Raw genomic sequence first — 24,575 nt, 5'->3', positions numbered from 1 at the left:
AGTTTCACATATGGTGGCAATGGAACACTCAATGCCTTTCCCTTCTCCATATTGAAACGTTGCAAAACCTTGTCAATATACTCTGTTTGAGATAACCAAATCAACTTCTTTGATCTGTCTCTCTCAATGCGCATACCAAGTATATGACTTGCCTCACCCATGTCTTTCATGTCAAACGATTTTGCCATCTTTGACTTCAAAGCTAAAATTTCTTCCAAGTGCTTGCCTGCAATCAACATGTCATCCACATACAAAATAAGGATCAGCCAACTGCCATCCTTAGCCTTCTTTGTATATAGACAGTGATCGAACTCACTACGTTTGTAGCCTTGAGAAAGCATAAACTTGTGGAATTTATGGTACCATGCCCTCGGTGATTGTTTTAAGCCATAAAGACTCTTTAACAACTGGCATACCCAATCTTCCTTGCCTTTCTCAACAAACCCTTCTGGCTGCTGCATGTAAATTTCCACATCTAAATCACCATGCAAGAACGTTGTCTTGACATCCATTTGGTGCAACGCCAAATCTAATATGGCAACCAATGCAAGAAAGCATCTCAATGTAGTCATCTTGACCACCGGACAGAAGACTTCATCAAAGTCAATGCCTTGTTCTTGCTTAAAGCCCTTGGCAACAAGCCTTGCTTTGTACTTTGGCTGACTATCATGAGCGGTGATCTTATACCTGTAAACCCATTTACAAGGTAGAGCCTTTTTGCCCTGTGGTAATTTAACTAGCTTCCATGTCTTGTTTTTATGGAGAGCTGTCATCTCTGAGTGCATGGCCAATTGCCAATTCTCGGAGTCCTTCATTTGCACTGCTTCCTTGTCACATGAAGGCTCATTGCAATCAGTCAACATGACATAGTTCATAGATGGAACAAACCTATCAGGAGGTCGCGTGACACGTCCAGATCTACGCACAATAGGTGGCTCAGGCTCAGCCACAACCTGTGGTTCCACTCTATCCTGTCCTTGCTCCTCTTGAGCCCTGACATTTTGTCTTGCACGTGCAGGTCCATCTTCTTGGAAGACAACTCTTCTAATCTCCTCAACCCTCTCTGGTTTAGAATGATATTTGGATTCATGTCCTTGCTCCTCTTGAGCCCTGACATTTTGTCTTGCACGTGCAGGTCCATCTTCTTGGAAGACAACTCTTCTAATCTCCTCAACCCTCTCTGGTTTAGAATGATATTTGGATTCATTAAAGTGAACATCATTGCTGCGGACAACCTTTCTGGATTCGGGATCCCAAAGTCTGTACCCCATCTCACCAGAAGTACCATAGCCTAGAAAGATGCACTTTCTACTCTTTGGCTCAAGTTTGTTCCTAAATTCCTTTGGAACGTGAGTATATGCCTCACAGCCAAAGACTCTGAGATGCTTGTATGAGGGCATTTTGCCTGACCATACCATCTCTGGCACTGAATCCTTCTGCAAAACCTTGCTAGGAGATCTATTTACAAGATGAACAGCTGTTGATACAGCTTCAGCCCAAAACCCATTTGGCAGCTGTGCATTAGACAACATACTTCTGACCTTCTCTTGTATGGTCCTATTCATCCTCTCAGCAACACCATTTTGAGGAGGATTGTAAGGAGCAGTAAGTTCACGTTTTATACCTTTTGACTCACAAAAGTCCTGAAAGGCCTTTGAAACATACTCTCCACCATTGTCAGTGCGTAAGCATTTAAGCTTCTTGCCACTCTGATTCTCCACAAGTGTCACAAACGTTTTGAAAACACTAAACGCTTCATCCTTGTTCTTGAGAAAGTAAACCCATACTTTTCTCGAGTAATCATCTATAAATGTCATAAAGTAAGAAGCTCCCCCTAGAGATAGGTTAGGCATAGGTCCACACAAATCACTATGAACAAGTGCCAACTGTGTATCTCTTCTACTGCTTCTATGCTTATGTGGCTGCTGTGTTTGCTTACCATACAGACAATGTTCACAGAATTCAAAATCATTAAATGAAAAGCCATGCAAATAACCAGAACGAGACAAGATTTCCATTCCCTTCTTGGACATATGTCCTAACCGGCTATGCCACAAAGAAACGTTCGGCTGCTCGATTACATTGATTACATTTTTAGAGACATTTGATACATAAATCATGTAAAGTCTTCCAGACTTTACTCCATGTGCTACTGTCATAGAACCCTTGGATATCTTCCACATGTTCTGTCCAAAAGTGGTGACGTAGCCAGCATTATCAAGTAAACCTGTGCTGATCAAGCTCTTTGTAATTGCGGGAACATGTCTCACATTCTTTAGCGTGAAAGAAGAGCCATTCTGAAACTTCAATTGTACATCTCCAACACCTAAGATCTCACATGTCTGCCCATTGCCTAGCCGAACATGATCTTTAGTGGTCACATAAGAGGTAAACCACTCCTTGTTTGGAGACACGTGAAGTGATGCCCCTGAGTCTATAATCCAGTCACTCAGTGCATTTCCATCAGATGCTGTAAGAAGAGCTGAGTCCATTGTATTCTTCAAGAAGTAGATGTCTCCTGACACTAGACTGTCATCCTCTGCAACAGTGTTTGTCACATTTATTTCTTGAATCTTCATTGAGGACTTGTTCTTCTCACCATGGTCTTCAGCTTTCTCTTTGCCTTTTTCTGCTTTCCATTCTCTGCAGTCTCTTTTCATGTGACCCTTCTTGCCACAATGGTAGCATTCTATGTCACTCTTGCCTTTAGCACTGCGGGACTTGCTACGAGACTGATTCCTCTTTCCACCTTTGTACTTTTCTTTGGTCCTTCCCCTGACAACTAAGGCTGTTCCTTTGCCTTTGTCCATTGTCTTTCTATTGGTTTTTTCAGTAAGCAGACTTCCTTCTACACCTGCTATGTTCAAACCATCTGGAGGTGCAGAATTACTCAAAGCTGTGCGAAAAGTGTCCCAACTTTCCGGCAATGTGATCAACAGGAACATAACTCTAACAGGTTCATCAAATTTGACACCTTGAGTTGACAACTGACTGTAGATTGTGTTGAATTCATTCAGATGATTGGACATAGGTGTCCCTTCTTTCATCTTCAAGTCAACAAGCTTCTTAAGCCACTATACCTGTGAAGCTGCACTCTGCTTCTCATAAAGATCACTCAGCTTTAACCATGCTTGATAAGCCGACATCTCGTCTGCTACATTGAAGTAAACGCTTTTTGCCAAAGTTAGCATAATGGTAGAAAGTGCCAATTCATCCATTTCGCTCCATTCATCTTCGTCCATATGTTCTGGTTTTATCCCCTTGAGCTTTATAGGTTTTATCTGCTTCTTTTGTACCAACACGTGCCAAATCTGCTTCTTCCACAATGGGAAATTGGTTCCATCCAGCTTCTTGATATTGTAAAGAGCAGTGTCCTGTGATCCAGCCATAACTACGCTTCACAGTGGTTTACTTTCCTGGGAAAAATTCGGCAGAGTTTCCCCTGTAAATTGACCTCTGAACCAATATCAACCTGTCAAATGAACCAAGAAAGCTTCAGATTCTACATAAATTTCGGCAGAGTCTCCTTTGTAAAATGGCTCTGGTGTACTCAAAAAACAAACCAAAAAACAGCTCAAAAAACACTGTCTCTCTGACACTGTAAGCTGCGGGTAAACCTGTCCTACACCTGTACTGTCTCTGACTGTCCTGTCACTGTCCTGTAAGCATAGACTGCGACAATGCCTCAACTGCAGTAAAGCAAAGATGCAATCCCAACTGTCTAACTCACAGTCAATACATCCTAGCTGCCTATCTAAGGGTGCTCGAGGGATCGCTCCAAGACCTGTATCACCGAAAGGATCTCAACATTCGAGAATCCCCCAGCTCAATAAAACCTCACTCGACCCTCAACAAAAGGCTGCAGTAAATCTGACAGTACATAGACTTTCCACAAAGTCATACATCCACAAATTTCCCACTATATGCTGTAACCGCTGTGGCGGTTGTTTGCTGCGTGACTCACAGCCAACAAACCCTCAACAAACATACATCATCTCTGACAATACATCCCATGTGGAAGTACCTGCAATGTCAGGATGAAATCTGGAATATCAAGCAGCAAACACAAGCTACCTGATGAACTAGTGGATGTCGTCTACAGTCTGTGTGTAGATGCGCCCGTGTCGTATGTGACACGCCTCCAAGAACTGTGAGCCGTCCTTCGATGTGTAAACAACCACAAATCAACACTCTGGGAGTGTCGATATCCTCAGCACCTGCAGTCGTAGGCCGAAAACCCCAAATTTGCAGAGTCGGATCTGCACCCGCCGAGACCACGTAGTCGAAAATGGCCTGCGCAGACCTTTGTCGAAGCCGAACGGTGGCCTGTCGAATTTCACTCCAATCTGAGCTGGTGACTCTAGCCTCCTGCAGTGCTGCCCCGAGCCTCGATCTGAGCTCTGATACCAGTTGAAGGAGTACGAGCGAAAGTGCGACGCGAGAGAGAGTGCGAGAAGAAGAGCACGACGATATGGTGAACTCACTCTACTGTAATGTGTAGAGCATAGTGAGTTCTTATTAGGTTTTTACAAAAGAACATGTGTACATACCTGGCGGCCCGCCCACTTACCTGGGCGACCACATTGGGCTTTATACCCCAACAACACAAAGTGTGCTTCCCTAGAGCTCTCCAACAACAAATTCTAACAATTCTACAACAAGCACCACCTTGACCTACATGGCAATGGATAAAAAGGAAATAAAAATCCAGAACTAATTTTCCAAAAAATCTTACTATTGGTTTCCACCTATAACCATTCCATGACAACCATACCAAGCAACACGTCCGCACGCATAGTTGGTATGTAACAGAGAAGATTAGTGGTGAATGAAAACGAGAGAGACTCCATGATAAACTCCAAATTGCTTCTTTTAGCCCAATTAGCACTATACCACACTTCATTGTGGAGATATACAACAAAAATAATGTCACAAAGGGACTTTGTAGACCACTTTTGCAACTACTATTTTGACCATCAATCTAGTGTTGTAGCTTCCATCTTTGTATTGAAGTCTAAGCACTACACACTAGCCCTTCTTACATGGTGCACGTCCTTGAATATATGTCATGGCATAAAGATTTCATAAGTTGCATTGTGGTGTGAGCATTCTTGAGTTGCTTGCTATGCATTCCATGGCTACTTTATGTGTGTTGAACAATTAGAAGTGTGCATTTTGAAGCCACATAATTGCACGCTTTCTAGTTTGTCCCACGTGCGTGCACTCTTGTTAAGAGAGGGAGAGAAGAGGAAGCAAGAGATTAGCCCTTCCATAGCCTCTCTTTTTGAGCTTCCATTATTGGTGGGAATTCCACGTATTGACAATTTAGTTATTAGCAGTCTTGTGTATGTCACGATGTCATGCTAAAACAACCACACAACACTTGTAAGATTGCCCTTAGTGTTCAATGACACCTCAAGTGCATACTTGATTTTCTTGAGTCATTGAAAGGAGCCAAGAAAACCTAATCGCTTTACGTGGTTAAACCTTGGTTTGTGTGCAATGTTCCCTATGGAAATCGCAATACAATTGATATTACAATATCAGGCTAAAGAATTTGAGTAAACTTCAATTTGGGTTACAATATGGACTAGAAGAGCTTCACCTAATTGCTCATAGACAAAAGAAAGAACCTTAATCTTGATCTACAATATGAAGGTAGGTAGGCCCAGAGCGCTTCTATTGATATGGCTTACTTTGATTCCCCTCACATGGAAGCCTAATGCATCCAAAAGGCAAAAAGACACTAGAAGAAGAGGTAGCAATTAAGAGGTTGAAGCTATATCAAAATAGCAAATTGCAATTGTATAGTTAGTGTATGTGTGTGTGTGTAGTGGTGTACATTACTAAAAAAAACAGTGTGTGTAGTGGTGAGTGTGCACTTTGTGGATGCCAACAAGGGTCGCATGGATTGAAAATATTCAAGAAAGGCATATCTGGCCTGCAAGCTTCAATTTGGTTTTTCTCCACTCCTAGTATAACCTTAAAGCTTCCAATTAGTTTTGTTGTATACCAATTAATCATCGTGGGTATTCCTTGAAGCACTTCATCATTCTCATTATTCCATCGTTAGCCCAAAACATTTTAAGGTACTAAAGAGATACACTATTATAGAAGTTTTCGATTAAATTGGACAAGGAGAGACAAATAAACTTTGGGAAAATTTAGGATTGAAGTTTTTAACCACCAGTACTTGCATTTTCTCTAATTACTCAAACATAAACACTATAATTGTTTACTCTACAAATGCGTGAAGCCTATAGATAAGGAATCCTAAAGATATGGGTGCAATCTACACAACACCACATTACCGTATCTCCTAGTGCACCATGTATTTATTCTTTATTACTACTTATTCACAACTATTAAAGAAAATAATCAATAATGGCTGAAGTTGATTGGTCGTGTGTGGTGTGCGTTGCTCATAGATCATGCCCAACATGGATCCTTGCCCTTCTGTGGATATTCAATAGATGTTGCTGTGAAATTTGTCACCAACCTTGAGCAATTAACCTTGTGATTATAAGGTCACGGCCCCTTGAGCTAAGCTATTCCCATAAATTGTTGGAGTATTTTAAACATTTCATCACTAGCCTATAGCCTTATACCTTATGCTTGTAAGGTCGAAGCCCTTCTAGCTGGGGGCCAATCACATATACAATCGAAGTATTTAAAATATTACATTATGATATTGTGTGACACTCAAGGTGCCCAAGTTGTTTTTTCAAGGCTTGTGTGAAGTCCGTGTCTTGATAGGGGCACAAACTACCTCGAAAAGGCCAATCAAGCATGATGCATTATCTAAGAGGGCTCCCCCATAAAACCATATATATTGAATGGACCTCTATGTGTGTTGAGCATGCTGCAAAGACTGTATGCGCCGAGTGTACTGATGCTGTGTGCTCAAACAACCATTGCAAGCTAGTGCAAAAGGCTATACAAACATGTGGGGGGTGGTGGAAGCACCTCCCAACAAAAAACTTGTAGCATTGTGCCGGTTATGCTTCAAGCTATGCTAGCGATGCTTTAGGCTATGGGCACATGATCCTCACGCAATAGGCCGCTCAGGCCTGAGGTCCACCTTTAAAGGGCCTTTGTAGTATGGGAGGCCCAAGGTCCACCTTTAAAGGGCCTTTGTAGTATGGGAGGCCCAAGGTCCACCTTTAAAGGGCCTTTGTAGCATGGGGGAACCCTCCATAACTAAATTTGCAAATGTGGCTTTGAAATAGGTAGCCGCATCTGCGATCACATCGACGATCATGTAAACCTCAGAAAATAGCGTGAAAAGAAATTCCGGACTATTGATTGGTTCGCCGTTCGAGATTGTCTATTTAATAATAGGACAATAAAGAGAGGTCAAAATCAAAGCTGCTCTTTTTCCTGCAGATTCTGTCGATTTCGATCAAAACTTGCAGCACCGCCCCGAGGAGGGAGTGCTGGCCTCTTGCAGAGAAGAGCGAGCAACACCATCGCCAAGTGCAACTGTTTTGGAAGAGCTGAAGAGGGGAGCAGCAGTAGGGATTCGAGTCTCGCATGTGGGAGCTAGTGCATTTTGCCTGGCGAGAAGGCAGGAGGAATCGGCCATACAAGCACAGGTTTTCCTTACACCCCATTCATGAGGAGATATTTTACCGTGATCTTCCGAGGGTTGTTGCCACTACGGTTTACCTAGCTCCCCCGAGATAATGCAGAAAGGGGGATCTATTGAATGCAGATGCTTCCCCATCCACTGATTTGGATTCTCAGAAAGTGACAGCCCTTGTTCCACTTCATTGGATATAGGAACCCATCTACACTATTCGCCAGATGCTAAAGGTTTCTGCATTGTCGGAGAAACATTTTGAAGCAATTATTGCTGCTGAAGTTATCTCAATTTGGGCCTTTGGCAAATTCTGAAAATCAATGCTGCTGTGAGTTTTTCACATCTTGTAGTTATGGGATCTCGTTTTGGCTACAAGACCAAGCAGAGGACTTACGCAGCCCATGCACATGTTGATAACATGGTTCCTCTAGCTTCTCTCTTGAAACTAGAACTTGAAAATGATAAAATAGAGAGCCCGATTATTCGACATGGCGAGGCTTTTCAGACTAAGAAAGGAGAAGACTTTACTCTGACCAAAACTGATTGCCACCGAGTTGAAGGAGATTTATCATCGTCTTTTGCAGTCTTTGGGGTATGCCTCTTTACTTGTGTTTGCTCTATCTTTTTTCCCCCCGCTAGGGTGTGTGTGTGCGTGTGTGTGTAAGAAATACTTGACATGTCGTTGTGTGGAGTGGAGTCAGTTGTGTGGTTGTTCATGGGCGTTTAGAACTCTCTCTGGATACAGTATCCAAAGTATTATTCGTTTGTGAGCCAATAAACTTTGTATATTCTCTTACCTCGGGCATAATTGATTATTCCCACCGTGTTTCCAATTCCTCAACAATATTTTTGTTCTGTCTTTTATATACCACCTTGACGGTTTTTAAAAGTTGGTGATTATGTGCATAAATATATGGTCCTCTTTGTGGTGAACTGCAATTGGATAGATTGATGCGTAAAAGAGGGTCTGCTAAGAATGTGTAGCTTGTTGTAAACACTCACACTTGTACAGATCTTTGTAGATTTATATACTGGGCATTTATTTGAGTATGTTAGGGCAAACCTTTTCTCAGATTTTTGTCACTTTCTTAACGACATCAGTGAGTTATGTCCAGTTGTTCATGACAAATATGTCGATCTTTATGTTCAAAAGAATATCGATTCAATATTACTTTTCTTGTTTGAACGAATTTTTACTGTGAGTTTTATCTATTATTTAGTGGAGGATCAACAGAATGAATGTACCAGTCTATGATTCTCTCTGTACTTTTAACTGCTCTTTTGTCAGTATTCTGAAAACAGTTTAATTATGGCTGGATAAGTGTTTTCGAAGCATATTCATATGTCTTCTTTCTGCGCCTCCATCTCCTTTTTCATAGTGGAAGCTGATGAGAGTCCTTTCATCTCTCCTTACTTATGACGCCCAGACACTTTTTTCTCTCTGGAGATTTTCCTGTCCTGGCATTTCTATTTTCCCAGTTCTGGGCAATGAGCCATTCTACACAGTTTTCAGTTTTATGGCTTTGTGCCTGGTTATGATGCTATTGTAGAGTCTCTAGAGATACGCCTGTTTTGGGCATCTGCAGGGAATTCAGCGATGGAAATGCAGCCCTGTTTTTCTAGTTGCTAGCTATAAAAAAGAGAAGAAAAAAAGAAAGATAAAAAATTACCAGAGGCCATAGTCTGTCTATGAGACAAACTAATAGTTGCAACTTTCAATGTCCTCTAGATTTCAGGAAAATTAAAATAAAGGACAATATACGAATGTATATGTCACGTGACACATCCAACCCTATGTGTCCGTGGATAAGCTACAGCATGACCAGGGTTCAGTTAGTCAAGTCAGTCTAGATTTAGAAGTGTTCTGGCACTTTTGTGAGTCTGATCGTAGACCGTGCATGACCAGACACTTAGTGTAGATGCATATCCTCTAGTTGCACACAACATTCCCATCAGAATTCATCGAAATCCTTCAGGGGAATTTTCTAGTGTATTTGACCTATTTTTCCTATTTTTGACCAGAACCTCACTTTGAAAAGGAGGGGATGTCACGTGACACATCCAACCCTATATGTCCGTGGACAAGCTACAGCATGACCAGGGTTTAGTCAGTCAAGTCAGTCTAGATTTAGAAGTGTTCTGGCACTTTTGTGAGCCTGTTCGCAGACCGTTCATGACCAGACACTTAGTGTAGATGCATATCCTCTGCTTGCACACAGCATGATCATAAGCATTCCCATCAGAATCCTTCAGGGGAATTTTCCAGTGTATTTGATCTATTTTCCCTATTTTTGACATTTTTCACTTATTAATTTAAGTGACTTTTGTTGGAAAGTAGGTAGGGCAAATTGAGTAAGTTTGTATATCAGCAAACCTAGACTAGCACTAATTGGCAGAAGAGGAAGCAAGAGCACCATCGCTCAATAGGAAACTTCTCAGCAAGATCCCCTTGGTGGCATTTTTCCTCCAAGAAAGAACCTCACCTTCACCTAGCGTTTTTCATCAAGGCATCATCGCCAGGACAACCTCAGTCCTAGCGTTTTTAGCAAGGCATCATCGCCAGACAACCTCAGCCCCTAGCGTTTCCAGAACCCCAAATCGCCCTCCATTTGCATGGCGTTTTCAGCAGATAAAGCACCAACAGGTTTCAGCCGTTGATTACCTAAAGACCAACAGATTTCAGCCCGCAAAGACCAGCCCCCATCAGCGTTTTTGGTTCCAGACATTTTCAGCCATTAGCGTTTTTGGGACAACAACAGTTTTGCATAAGATTTCAGCCAGTAGCGTTTTTGGACAGCAGTACAAGAGCATCAGTTTTCAGCCCTTAGATCTGTCTCGTCATCCCCATCGTCGTCATCGACCTAGCCTAGACTTGCATCAGTCACATGCATCCACTTTGTACCAGTTTGTGCAATCAATAGTAGACCACTCTCGCCAACGAGAGTGGGGCCTTCGGAGGAGGGTTTTACAACGTTTCTGGTGTCGTATTCTCTTCTCTCTCTATCTCTCAGTCTCATACACTTGCACGCATAGTGTCCATTCACTTTGTTTGTGATCATTGTCACCTGTAACTTTCAATTAGTGTTTTTAAACACAAGTTGAATGGGTACTGTGTGGTGCTTGACTTCCCCATAACCTTTCAGCTTGCATTTTGAAACGCAAGTTGAAACGGTATGGTGTGGTGCGCTACATCAAAAATCACTTTCTTCACCTGCGTGCTGAGACTTTTCCTCTCACCAAGTCCTTTGAGCTTGCATTGCACTCTCTCATTAAGAACGGAAGGCTCTCCCTTCCATAAGAACAAAAGGAACCTTGAGCACAGTTTGGAGCACTCATTTGAGCAAAGTTCAAACATTCATTCCGCTGCACCTTACATTGGTATCAGAGCTTTGGCAGTGTTCTGTATAACTCAAGGAAAGAACCACAAGAATTTTTTTGCTTGTTGAGGTCGCACGAACCCAAGTTCACTTGGGCGTGTTGATTCCTAATCGTGTTTTTGAAGAGTGACAGGAATCCTAGGAAAGAAGGGCTTGTCCAGCCTCCCCTTGTGCCTCTTTTCACTCATTGAGAGCGGACCGTGCACTTAGCGGCCGGCCAATTGACGTGAGGTGGGAAAAAGCAACCTTGGTGTGAGCGCAAGGCCGCCAAGAGGTGCGCCCGCGGAAAAGAGCAGAACTCGGGTGAAGAGAAGATCCTTCTCTAACATAGATTGCAAGCAAAAGAAGACCCTCAAGAACCTCAAGACCTCAAGACCCTCAAGAACCCAAGACCCCAAGAACCCAAGTTCCTCGTGAACTTAAGTACCAAAGATCATAGTGCATGGTCATCATGTAACCGGCCTGTTAACTTCAAAAAGGGGTAGACTTTACTTCAAACCTTGATTTAGCTTTCACCCATTATTAGTCGTCTATTTTACCTGTGCTATAATGACACAAGAGAGGGGAATGGGATACAGATGCTAGAATGCATCTGTATGCGAGTCAGACACTAGATTGTCCCCTAAATAAGCGCCCCCTTTCGGTATTTCTTTATACTTTGAGAGGGTAAATTTACAAAGTAGAGTCGTGGGAATCCTTTGTCTATATCCAACTAGATACCACTTGATTTGGCCAAATTTCGGCAGCATAACAGCCCCAAAACTTGCGCGAAACCAATTCCCCTGCTGGAACTCACTTCCACTGGCATAAACCCTTTGATTCCAACTCAAAAAGAGCAATTACAGCTCGCTGGAATTTCTGGTTTTTCACTTGTTTTGAGCCCCAACACTTCTCAGAAGTGTTCTCTGACAATTGGGCACTGTTTCCAATGCATCTGGCATCCATACAGCTGTAAAACAGTAAATTTCAGACCGCTGTATTTTCTGGTTAGGACCTGTTTTTGACCTAATTTCAGCTGTCAACTGTCCTTGCACTGTTCCCAATGCCTTGGACTACGTGCCCCTTGATTCTGGCATGATTCCGAGCACAAAACAGTCCCAAAACAGCCCAAAATCAGCACTAAAACAGTGCTGATTTTTGTGTGTTTACTTGAGAGGTTATCACCCTCTCGTTTCCCTGCTTTGGAGTAGCAGTTAGCTACTCCCGTTCCTGTTCAGGGAGGCTCTTGCCTCAGCAATAGAGCATCAAACCACAAGACTGTACATGGTCAATCTGATGAGCCCACTAGAGGGGCATAACCATAAAGAATAGGGGAGAGAGAGAGCAGTGAGAGGTGTGCAGGTCATGACATCCTGCACCTCACTGTACATAGAGGGTAAGCGAGCACTCCATTGAAGCTCTCCCACCTGTGACAGCACTCAAAAACGAGCTCACAGCTAAAAATCACGTTTTTGCCTTCTCTTTAAGTAGTAAACCGGCCTCAGAGTGCCAAGTGTCACTCATTTGTGCATTTTCCCGCTTTAGATCCTCGGGTCTAAAAATATCTCACCTGCAGCCTCTGTTGACTTGGCCACAGAGTAACAAAATGATCCCCATGTCAAACTACACGTAATGACGCGAAGACATTTTGCCGTCCAAAAATAGGAGTCCCTAAAATTTAGGAGTTTCTGCCATTACATTCTTCTAGGTCATCTGACCCTCTTTGTACACTGCAGCCACACCCAGAACTGAAATGTAGCCTATGTAGCAAAGGATTCCGCTTTGGCTGGCCAATGACCCCACTGTGGCTAACCATAGTCCTTGTCCAACCTTAGTGCTCTTTGGACTCTCTCTGAACAGTTCCACACTGCCTATGCAACGCAGGGCAGTTAGATTTCCAGAGGGGTGTTTCCAAAAGGTAAAACAAACGAAATTCCCCAAAGAAAGAGAAAATAAACAAAAATGGAAATGCCACTGGCCGGTGACACATCACCCGAAGCGGAATGGATACTTTGCATACAGGTGATGAGCATGAGAGAGGCGACGAAGAATTTTTTCCACCAGGAGGTTTTTCCGACCCTCCCCCTTCTCCATCTACGCCACGAATTATACCAAATCCTATGGAGGCGATGGTCAAGTCGATGTTGGACATGATGGCACAACAACAAGAAGCGAATCGAGAAGTGACTCGAGTTGCACTGGCACAACAAGAAGCGAATTGCGTTGCGCTGGCACAACAAGAAGTGATTCGCATTGTCTTGAAACGCGAGCGCGAAGATCGAAATGAAAGAAATGCAATACAACAAGAAGCGACTCGCATTGCCTTGGAACGAGAGCGCAACGAACGAAAAGAAAGAAGAGCACAAAGAAAGGAGGAAGCCGAAGCAAGATGAGCGGCTTTGGAGGTCGATCGGGAGGTTCAAAGAGATCTCTGCACTCAAGGATTGGTTCGACAAGTTCTTGCCTCGAAGTCTGAATCAACCAAAGATGCTGGTAGTTCCTCACGTGGCGCAAGGCGAGATGCGGACTCCAACAACTCAGTCACAGAGAAGTTGACTTTCAGTAAGTACGATGGTAAGATGGATACTACGGTTATTCATTCTTGGTTGCATCAATTTAATGCTTATTTTGCGACAACTAAGAAGACAGGAAATAACAAGGTTTTGACGACAGCTATCTACCTTGCCGGTGATGCCATCAATTAGTACCATGCATGGCAAGAGGCACAGTTAGCCGCGCACCTAGAGGAAGCCGACGAATTCACGCCCCTTTGCTTCAATTGGGTTGATTTCCAAGATAAGCTCAAGACGCGGTTTATGCCACCTCAGTACCTCGCACGATGAAGGACGATTGGCGCGCTCTCAAGCAAAATGGTATGTCGGTTATGTTTTTCTCTAATCATGTTTTGTAGCTCGGCACTCAATTACGCAAATCGGATGCGGAGCGCAAGGAGGCATTCCTTTATGGATTGGACGAGTATATCAAGTATGATGATCCAATCGATCTCAACAAGGCGGTAGCGATTGCTCTCGCAGAGGAGATGAAGCACAACAAAGGAAAACCTAAGGAAAACAATACTTCTCAAGGAACCCCTCAGAATTCTCAGAACACGCAGAATGGTAAGAACTGTAAGAATGGTAACTCTTCTAGCCCTTCTTCCTCTAATTCCTCGGAAAAGAACTCTAACAATGAACCTAAGGGTAAGGCTAACACAATTGCTAAACCTAAGGTTACTCCATATGAAAAGGTAGCAAAAGGATTTTTAGGAGGATAGATCACGTCGGAGGAGCAAAGCACGTTGTTTTCATTGTTGTGCTTCACGTATGGTCAAGAGATTGTGGAGTATACAGATGCATACACTACCTTGGGATAGTCTTCACTGTGCCGAGGTTTTCTTTGGGGAGAGCAGCAAAGACTAGACTGACCAGAGCTTATGCGGCCTTGGGAGGCTTGGAGAGGATGTGTTCGCAGGTTCAGTTCCAGGAACCTCGGACAAAGTTATGGCTCTTTGATACTTTAGTAGCCTCAGCTATGATGTATGGGGTACAGGTATGGGGACCTTCTGTAGGCCAGGATGGTTGGAGACGTATGGAGAGGCCCTTGGTATCTATGATCTCCCGATTGATTAGAGCCAAGGCCTCCGTACCTCACGCGATCATTCGAGCAGAGCTAGCTGCCCCCCCCATGGAGATTGAGGCGCTTACCAGATCAGTGTCCTTTGTGCACAGCCTATGGGATACTACTAGAGACAGATATGCTAGATTGGCCCTTGAGTCTTCCAGACAGTTAGCTCTACAGGGGGACACTTCATGCTGGTATGCACAGATGACTTCATGGTTTCAGACGCATGGCTTCACCATGGACAGGTTGCCCCCTTTCCAGTATTCTCTTCAGGCACCCTCGCTGTCTCTTACACGGGTGGAGATCACTAGACTCATTCGTCAGGACCTGATCCAGCTCGACACCAGGAGGACATGGATAGAGCCGCCTCAGGAGTTGAGCACGAAGATGGCTTTCTATAGAGAGCATCTTCTCCACCTCACAGGAGATGGGTTTGTGATTCGACCCAGCTACATGGACACACATATGTCTCATGGTTTGCGTTGTGCCATTGGTCAGATACGCACATCCTCACATCAGCTCGAGATTGAGACCGGTAGATTCAGAGGGATACCAGCAGACAGCAGGATATGCCGATTATGCCAGAGAGAGCCAGAGACAGAGTTGCACTACATATGTCATTGCACAGTGTTCTATGAGATACGGGGGCGTTTCCACTGCTTATTCAGAGAGGGTTTTGGTCCTCTATCTAGGGTCATGAGTTATGAGGATCAGAGATGTCTTGGACTATATCTACTTGAGTTACACAGGTATAGAGACACTTTACTGGGGAGAGCTAGAGAGAGGCAGTCCCAGAGACACATTACAGATTTCTTTTCACTAGATATGGGACAGCCAGAGGAGCAGCCACCACTGCAGAGCTCGTCCCACACTCATTCGACCACTACTGGCACTCTCATCGACCGAGCATTGGAGCTACAGAGATACAGACGACCGCGACTGAGGAGAGGAGCTACACAGCATCGACGGAGACTACAACAGAAGATTCGAGCCATACTCTCTCGACATCCAGAGTGCAGATGAGGATGGATCCTCACCATTTCTTCCATCTTTGTTTCACACACTGTTACATCCAGTTTACCGGGTACCTATTGTATCAGCTGCTACACCCACGTAGTTTTAGATTGTAGTAGTAGTAGTAGTATTTTGTTCCACTTCTAGTTCTTTTGTACCCAGACATGGTATTAGATTCACTATTTTGTAACTGATTGGTCTCATAGGTCATTTTGGCCTTTTGAAGACGTTAATATAACATTTCATTTCATTGTCACATTAAGGGTCACATAAAAAGAACATGTCCTAAGCTTGACTCTAATGGATCTAAAGAATCCACAGAACCCACTTCTTCTGTCAATGCAATCAATGACAACACGAGTGTGCCCCAAGTTTCTCATGACCCTCCCATTGATGAGTCTCTCATTAAATGTTATGGTCGTATGACGGGGCAGCGTTTTGTCATATTGTTTGACCCAGGCAGTATGCATGATGTGATCAGTCCCTCTCTTGTTGAGAAAGCCCGCCTAGAGGTTAGTTTGAATCTCCTCTTCAGGTCTCTGGCTTCGCTCCCGGTATGGACTCTCTCATCACGGAAGAGTGCCTTGATGTGTTGTTTACAGTTCAACAAGCTGCTTTCCGTAGAAAACTTTTTGTCTCTCCTCTCTAAGGATGTGATATGATTTTGGGCATTCGATGGTTCCGTGAGCATAACCCTCTCATTGATTAGGCGGAAAATACGTTCACTTTCAATGCCAAAAGTGACTCTCCCATTGTTATTCGTAGAGAGCAAGTTGTTCATTCTCCATCTCTCATTGCTAATGTGCAGGTGAAGATTGAACGGATTCTGGAGAAGGAGACTCTCTCAGTCTCTTCTTCTCCAAAGCATGATGAGTTAGTTGATGCTTTTTCTAGCGAAGCTAACCTCGTTGCAGATTCGATCAATCACGAAGGATCGATCTTGGCTCTCGAGCCTAGGTCCAAAGCATCCCTTTAGGAAGAACCGATCTTGGCTCTCGAGCCTTGGTTCAAAGAACCCTCACAGGAAGTATTATGTGTTCGCATGATTCATACGCACGCATTGTTCGAGTGTTTCATTCGTGATTGGTTCCTGTATTTTCGTCAGTGTCTTTATGTGATCCCTTTTACTAGGCATGACATTTGTTCGTTGAGCACGTTTCACTCATGAATGAGCACGAATGTATGCGGATTGTTCATGAAAAGCTGAAAAGTATGCATTCAAGGACGTCACACTCCATGTCTCTTCCTTGGCATGACACATTTGTAGAAAGAGCACATGAAAGTATGAGCACCAAGCATGGCTATTTTTGTTGTGAATTGCCACAATTGATTGCTTTAGATCAGAAGAGCAAGATTCGATCTCATTGTTTGCGTGTGTGTGGTGAACGGTTTGGCACTCTGTTTCTTTGGTCATCTACATTGCATGCAGAGTCTTTTAGGAAGACGAGATTTTTTCTAGTCACTTTACATGGAATAGGTATGTTCATGGTTTTGTGTTGGAAATGGTTTCAGGAGATTTCAGCCATGGAGATTCTTGAAGAAGAAAGAAGCAGGACTCTAGACGAAGTTGAAGCATCGAAGGAGCCAGTGAAGACTTTGTCGCTCTCGGCGCGGCCCAAAGAAGCAAGCTTTGCAGACCTTTCCGAAGTTCACGTACCGCACGACCCACACATCAGAGTGGGCCGGCGAAGAGTCCCTTCCAGGATTCTGGATGGTATTGGCGATCTCCCTCGACGCCATACAGTTCGGTACCGGTACCTCACTTTGAAAAGGAGGGGATGTCACGTGACACATCCAACCCTATATGTCCGTGGACAAGCTACAGCATGACCAGGGTTTAGTCAGTCAAGTCAGTCTAGATTTAGAAGTGTTCTGGCACTTTTGTGAGTCTGTTCGCAGACCGTTCATGACCAGACACTTAGTGTAGATGCATATCCTCTAGTTGCACACAACATGATCATAAGCATTCCCATCAGAATCCTTCAGGGGAATTTTCCAATGTATTTGATCTATTTTCCCTATTTTTGACATTTTTCACTTATTAATTTAAGTAACTTTTGTTGGTTTTGTTGGAAATTAGGTAGGGAAAATTGAGTAAGTTTGTATATAAGCAAACCTAGACTAGCACTAATTGGCAGAAGAGGAAGCAGGAGCAACATCGCTCAATAGGCAACTTCTCAGCAAGATCCCCTTGGTGGCGTTTTTCCTCCAAGCAAGAACCTCACCTTCACCTAGCGTTTTTCATCAAGGCATCATCTCCAGGACAACCTCAGCCCTAGCGTTTTCAACAAGGCATCATCGCCAGACAACCTCAGCCCCTAGCGTTTCCAGAACCCCAAATCGCTCTCCATTTGCATGGCGTTTTCAGCAGATAAAGCACCAACAGGTTTCAGCCGTTGACCACCTAAAGACCAACAAATTTCAGCCCGCAAAGATCAGTCCCCATCAGCGTTTTTGGTTCCAGACATTTTCAGCCATTAGCGTTTTTGGGACAGCAGTAGTTTTGCATTAGATTTCAGCCAGTAGTGTTTTTGGACAGCAGTACAAGAGCATCAGTTTTCAGCCCTTAGATCGGTCTCGTCATGTGTCACAAAGTGATGACGTGGCTACCGACAATAGAAACCCTAATTTCTGCCAGAAGTCCTAAAAATCCTGCAAACCCTAATTTTTGTCAAAAACCCTAATTTTATAAAAACCCTAATTTTTGGAAACCCTAACCCTAATTGCTGGCTGAAACCCGAACTGGCTGGAAACCCTAATTTCTGGCACCAGTGCCACGTGGCAGCAGGTACAGATTTTCGGGATTTGTCGAAGCAAAAAGCAGCTGCAAGGGCGACACAATTCTTGCTTTATTTTTGCTACGCAAGGATTTGGAGAGAGAAAAAGAGTTGACTTGCTTTTATTTTAATTGCTCTCTTGAGAGAGAGGGAGATTGCTTTTTGAACTGAAAGCTTTTTGGGGCTCTGCTTTTGGGCATCCCTTGTAATCTTTTTATATGCGGTGAGGGCCTCACTTCTCAGAGCATTTGGACGCAGAGTCTGAGAGTGAAATACTAACCGCTCTTTGTAGTTTGACATTGATTTAATACATAAAGAAATACCGAAAGGGGCGCGAGTCTTTGGGGCCAATATTTCTAGGCACGGAACTCCGCCGGGCCAGCGCAAATCTATTGTGATTTGTGAATTGTTTTGAAGTGGTTATTTGGTGCTGTCCCGATTGATTCTTGACTTGGAGTGTCCAAGTCTGTTATAGAGCACGGCCGATTTCTCCTCTACGGGAAATCCGATCGCCAATTTTTTTTTCCGTGGCACCTATGGCTTCACGCAAGGATCAGTCGACTCCCTCTGCATCTGGAGATGCGGGCAGGGATCACAACGAAGATTCAGACAGAGAGTATGGCCCGCCTCGGCCTACTCAGGCGGAGCAAAGAGAGATGAAGCGTCGTCAATCGATTGGCAATGCAACGAAGATGATGCTCAGTTTTGCAAAGGATCTGAAATTGGCAAAATGTATGAGCGAGACTTCTTTTCAGGAAGTGCATGCGCAGTGGCAGCAAACCACTACACCACCCCTGAAACCCGCTCTCAAGAAACCTTCTGATCACAAACAATATTCAGAGAAGGAATTACAGTGGTTGATGCACGGATTGCTTTGACGCGCAAAAGAAAGCCAAAAAGCACGGTAAAAAGTAGAAGAAAAGTATTGACTTCCCGGGATATTTGGGTCGTTAGTCGACTTTTGACAAGGCAAAGAAACAGAAGAAGCGTGTTCGATTTGAAGGAGTACCCAGTTCTTCTTCTTCTTCTTCTTCTGACAGTTCTTCTAGCTCTTCAGATTCGAGTGAAGAAGACAGAAAAGGTAAAAAGCGAAGCAAGAAACAAAGCTTCGGAAAGGGCAAGAAGGCAAAGAAGGCTAAATCTCGCCCAGAGACTGACAGTTCTATTGAGGACTCGTCTACAGACAGCTCAGATTCTGATGACGGAAACTTTTATGCGAACAAGAAGAATTTTTACAAAGCCAACCAGTATGATTTTCTCGAAGATAAAAGCAAGAAAGTCCGAGAGTTTAAGGAAGGTGGCCACTCCATCAAGTTTGATACTTTTTCAGGATACTTAGATGCTTCGAAGGCTTTGTCTTTTATACAACAATTTGACATCGCTTTCGCGGGAGGACGTTATTCAGAGCACTCCCAAGATTCGGAGAGCTACCTCTTACCTTAAGGGGAATGCTCGTACTTGGTGGTCCACACTTCTTTTAAACAAGACTGCGCCAGTTGAATGGCTGAAATTTTAGAAGCTTTTTATTTCTTCTTGGTTGACGCAAGAATATGAACGAGATATACGAGCTGCTTGGCAAGGTTGTACCAACACGTACGTGTTGATCCGTGCTGTACGGTACGTCCGTACTGATCCGTACAGTACGCTTACGGATTGTACAGTACGGTGCTTTTTAAAAAAAAAGCCCTTTTAGGCTATCTGGGATGCGTTTTGCGTGTCATTTTCGTTGCACACTGCCGCTACAGAGCGTTACAGAGAATAGCAAAACACTGTGTAGAAAAAGGTTCCCCCCCCGCCCCCCCCCCCCCCCCCCCCCCCCCCCCCAACTCTCTCTCTCTCTCTCTCTCTCTCTCTCTCTCTCTCTCTCTCTCGTCTCCTCTACGAGAGAATACACCAGTCTCGACTCTTACCTGTGACCCATTATTTGCATGTTTTCAGCAGGCTGTTTTCATCATGCCGAAACCTACGAACCCTTTGTGGGCAGAGCACACCAATGCAATTGAAGTTGTGAATACTCCTGGGCAGGCTGGATCAGGTTGTCGCAAGTGGTCATGCAAGTATTGTGGTTTCACGCTGTCGAGTACAATCACTCGAGTTGTGATGCATCTAACTGGCATCGATTGCACAAATAATTGTGGCAAGTGCAAGAAGGTACCTCCAGGTGTGCGGGAAGCATTGATTGCTGAGAAATTCCCTGTATTTGCAACAACAGACAAAGGAAAAGTGGCACAACAAACAGAAGACCGTTTGCAAGACGCTCTTCTTGGACAGCTTGGTGACTCTTCTACACAGGTGGAGGAGAGCTCAGGGTCTCAGCAAATTGGAAACGGGAAGAGGGCTCGTACCATGCAGGAAGAGGAGAATGAGGAGGTTGGTGATGTGCATGTGCGTAGGCAGAGCACCTTGCCTTCACGTGTGCATTCTGTGTCTTGGGTAAAAGAGCGTCAGAAAGTGGTTGAGATGGAGATTGCTCATACTCTCATTGAGTGCAACATTAGTTTCAATGTCTTGAAGACTGAACAATGGAAGAGGATGGTGGGGTCCATTGCCCAGGTAGGTGCTGGTGCCACAGATACATGGTATGGCCTCGATTACAAAAAGATGCGCACCACAGCACTGGAGGAGCAGAAGGCCTTGATAGATAAGGCGCTGGTGCCTGTTAAGGCTGGAGGACAACAATTTGGATGCACCATCATCTTTGATGGATGGAGTGATGTACGCAGGCGACACATCATTAACATACTTTTGTCTTCTTGTCTTGGTACATATTTCTTGCGTGCTGTGGATGCTGGAAAGGCAGGAGATAAGATCACATATGAATTCATTTTTGAGCATATTTCAAGGGCCATCAATGACGTTGGTAAAGAGAATGTGGTTCAAGTTGTCACAGATAATGCAGCCAACTGCAAAGCTATGGGAGAAATGGTAACGCCACAGTTTCCTCACATTTTTTGGACTCCATGTGCAGCCCATTGTTTAGATTTGTTGATGGAGGACATAGGCAAACTGCCTTGGGTGTAGCCAACAATTTCAGAGGCTACCAGATTGACCACATTCTTCCGAAAGAAGCATCAGGCCTTAGCCATCTTTCGTAGCCATAGTACCCTTGATATGGTGCGGCCCTCCAAGACCAGGTTTGCATATATGTATTTGGTGTTGCAGAGACTCTCCAAGGTGAGGGATCCACTGTCGCAGATAGTTGTGGACCCAAAGTGGAGAAACATGGCTCGTGCAAACAGTGAGAACACCAAAGCCATTCAGAGGCGTGTGTTGGATGAGTCTTTTTGGACAGAGGTCCATACCTTGATAGTGGCTTTGCAGCCAATGTATATCTTGCTACGAGTCACGGACATGGAGGGCTCGACATTAGGCCTTGTCTACCATCTCTTCATGCAGATGAAGAGCCACATCATGGCACGCCAAGCCTTGACTCAGGAGCGGTGAGTGTCAGATTTTTTCATGACATTCTTTTTATATCTAGACCATGAATCCATTGCTAGTTTGAGTGTGATCATTGCTGATTTTTTTGCAGCGAGATGATATCCTATTCTTTATAGATAGTAGGTGGAAGTTTATGAGCCGTCCTATTCATGGGATGGCTGCTTTACTCCATCCTTTTTACAAGACCCCAGAGTTGTTTCATGAGAGTGATCTCTTCACACTAAAGGACGAGTACATTAATGATTCGTTTGAGGAGCACGAGCAGCTGGCAATAGATGCAGAGATGTGCAAGTAATGGGATGGCTGCTTTACTCCATCCTTTTTACAAGACCCCAGAGTTGTTTCATGAGAGTGATCTCTTCACACTAAAGGACGAGTACATTAATGATTCGTTTGAGGAGCACGAGCAGCTGGCAATAGATGCAGAGATGTGCAAGTACATGAACAACTTGGGGCCATCGTTTTCACGTCAGGTAGCATTGCGTCTAGAGGCCACCAATTGTCCTCTTACTTGGTGGCAGAGTTATGGTCGCCAAGGTCTTCCATGCTTGACTACTATGGCTCTACGTTTGCTCTCGCAGGTATCTTTTAAATCTCACTTTATTTCTCTATCTTGGGTCTTGCACAATGCGTTTAAATAATAAATCTTGACAACGACACTGGCAATTGCTTTAATGCAGGATTGCTCAGCGGGTGCTTGTGAGCGCAACTGGAGCGCTTACTCTTTGATCCATACCAAGATCCGGAATCGCCTTAGCACTTCTCAGTTGGAGAAGCTAGTGTATTGCAGGGCCAACATGAGGCTTGTGCGCTCTTACCACGCTTTGGGGACACCCAAGCAAGTAGTATGACGATGTAGTATGACATCCTATGTATATGTTTCTTATTTACACTATTGTTAATAAAATGTACATTGTACAACAGGTTGATCCCTCACGTATCACGCTGGTAGTTGATCCTACTGTGGAGGAGGCGGACCAACATATCAGAGATGAGCAGGAGATAGTACGCATGCTTCATAGAGAGCTAGAGGATGTCGATCGGCGTGTGACAAGATCTCGTGCACGTGCTTACAACATTCCATTACGCCTCCAGGATACAGGTGAGGAAAGTGCACGACGGAAGAGCATTCGCAAAGGCAAGCTACCCATACGTACTCCTCGGCAGCGTGCGAATGAGGCAGTCCGTCTCATTCACACTCCAGAGGGAGAGGAGGATAGTGATCCAGACCCAATTGGTGCAGACGAGGCCACATATGCTATGGTGATAAGAGCCAGAGTTTGATGACGAGGGCAATGTCGTGGCAGATGGCGACATGCTCTTTTCAACATCATCTTCTTCTTCTTCTGACGATGAGTTTCACTAGGCACTAGTGCCTGGTTACTAGTTTAGAGTCTAGACATTTTCACATATTTCAGCAGGATGTTGTTTTTTATGTACGCTCTAGCAGGAGCCATTTTGGCTTGACATTTGTCATTATTTTGGTTCCATCCTTATTAGCAGTTTGTGCCATGTGGGCTACTTGAGTCTTGAAGCAATGCTTGTACAGTTCTGAGTTTATTGTCAGCAACTTACCTTTTGTTCAATTGCTTGAAGCTTCATGCTTGAAGGTTTGTCATTGTTCTGAGTTCTCTTGTCAGCACTGAGTAGGTAGAAATGTTTTTACGTTGTTCAATGTATATTGTTTCTTGAAGGTTGGTACTTGTTTCGAAGTTAAGTGAATCTCTAGTGGATAATGTGTATAGTAATGTGTCCCCAAGTACTTTGCAGGGTATAGATTGGTTAATCCTCTAATGAGGAAAATATAATTTTCTTAAATTTTCTCTCATTTATTGTTTTTTTACAAAGGTACGTATTTTTACGTACTTAAAAAATTTATCCATACGGCACGACGTACATTACGTATAGTCACGACCCGTACAGTACGTATGGTACAACCTTGTTGCTTAGAACCATCTTCGGATAACCAAGAAAGATACAATCAATGCTTATTGTGAAAGATTCTGGAGCTCTTTTCTACCCACCTCTTCATTCAAGAAGATCTCGTTCAGAGAACAGATTGAGCGGTTCACCTTGGGTCTACCTACAGAGATCCGAGATCACTGCTTGGAGCAGAAGTCAGCTTCTATTCAGGAGTTGATGAGTCATGCGAAGCGGGGCTTTGCCATTCACTCTGGCACTCTGACCTACCCCACAGATGAGAACATGACACAACGAGCCGAACAGACTTCTGCGAATGAAAGTAGAAAGAAAAAGAGCAACCCAGAGAGAAAGGATGCACGACCCAAGCTTACTCCTCAGGAGCGAGCTCGATTCATCAAGGAGGGGAAGTGCTTTGGATGCGGGGAACAGGGACACATCTCCGCGAAGTGCCCTAATAAGGCACAGAAAGAACAGAATGATAAGGACGACGACAGGCCTGAGAGTTCGAGAGCAACTGAGGAACGTGGACGAAAAGGCAAGATGAAAACAGGACTAGTTCCAAATTGTGTGGGTTACGATTCCGACCCCATGGACGAGAGTACAGAACTTTGCCGAGCTTGGGGCAAAGTGAAAGATCAAGAGGCCTTGATCTTCTTTGATGGAGGAGCCAAGACCAACTTCATTTCACCGGAATTGGCGGCGCAGCTCGAGATTACTACCGATCGGATGGGACCTCTTGCAGAGGTAGTTCTAGCGGCACCCGGCAGGGACGTAGCCATTGCACCTGTCATTGGCAAACTTCGGTTGCATTGTCATGGGTATTTGGGACACGAGGACTTCTTCATAATGCCTTTGGAGGGT

The 24,575-nt window shown here is 44.1% G+C and overlaps 1 protein-coding gene and 1 pseudogene across 1 annotated transcript in view; both read left to right on the top strand.

The window, feature by feature from the left end:
- The first annotated feature begins 7,278 nt into the window (after positions 1 to 7,278).
- The window catches only part of LOC147456573 (putative protein phosphatase 2C 5), a 101,589-nt gene continuing 84,292 nt past the window's right edge, over positions 7,279 to 24,575 (top strand). Inside the window, exon 1 of the mRNA XM_086515008.1 lies at positions 7,279 to 8,174. Within this exon, the coding sequence (XP_086371134.1) occupies positions 7,935 to 8,174 (240 nt within the window). The 5' untranslated portion in view covers positions 7,279 to 7,934. The remainder of the gene's footprint in view (positions 8,175 to 24,575) is intronic.
- Positions 22,410 to 23,157, top strand: LOC147456575 (uncharacterized; annotated as a pseudogene).

This window comes from Adiantum capillus-veneris, chromosome 6, assembly GCF_014529385.1.
Source record: "Adiantum capillus-veneris isolate H3 chromosome 6, ASM1452938v2, whole genome shotgun sequence".
NCBI lineage: Eukaryota > Viridiplantae > Streptophyta > Polypodiopsida > Polypodiales > Pteridaceae > Adiantum > Adiantum capillus-veneris.
The sequence above is the reverse complement of the archived record's forward strand: the minus strand, read 5'-3'. Positions and strand labels throughout refer to the sequence as shown.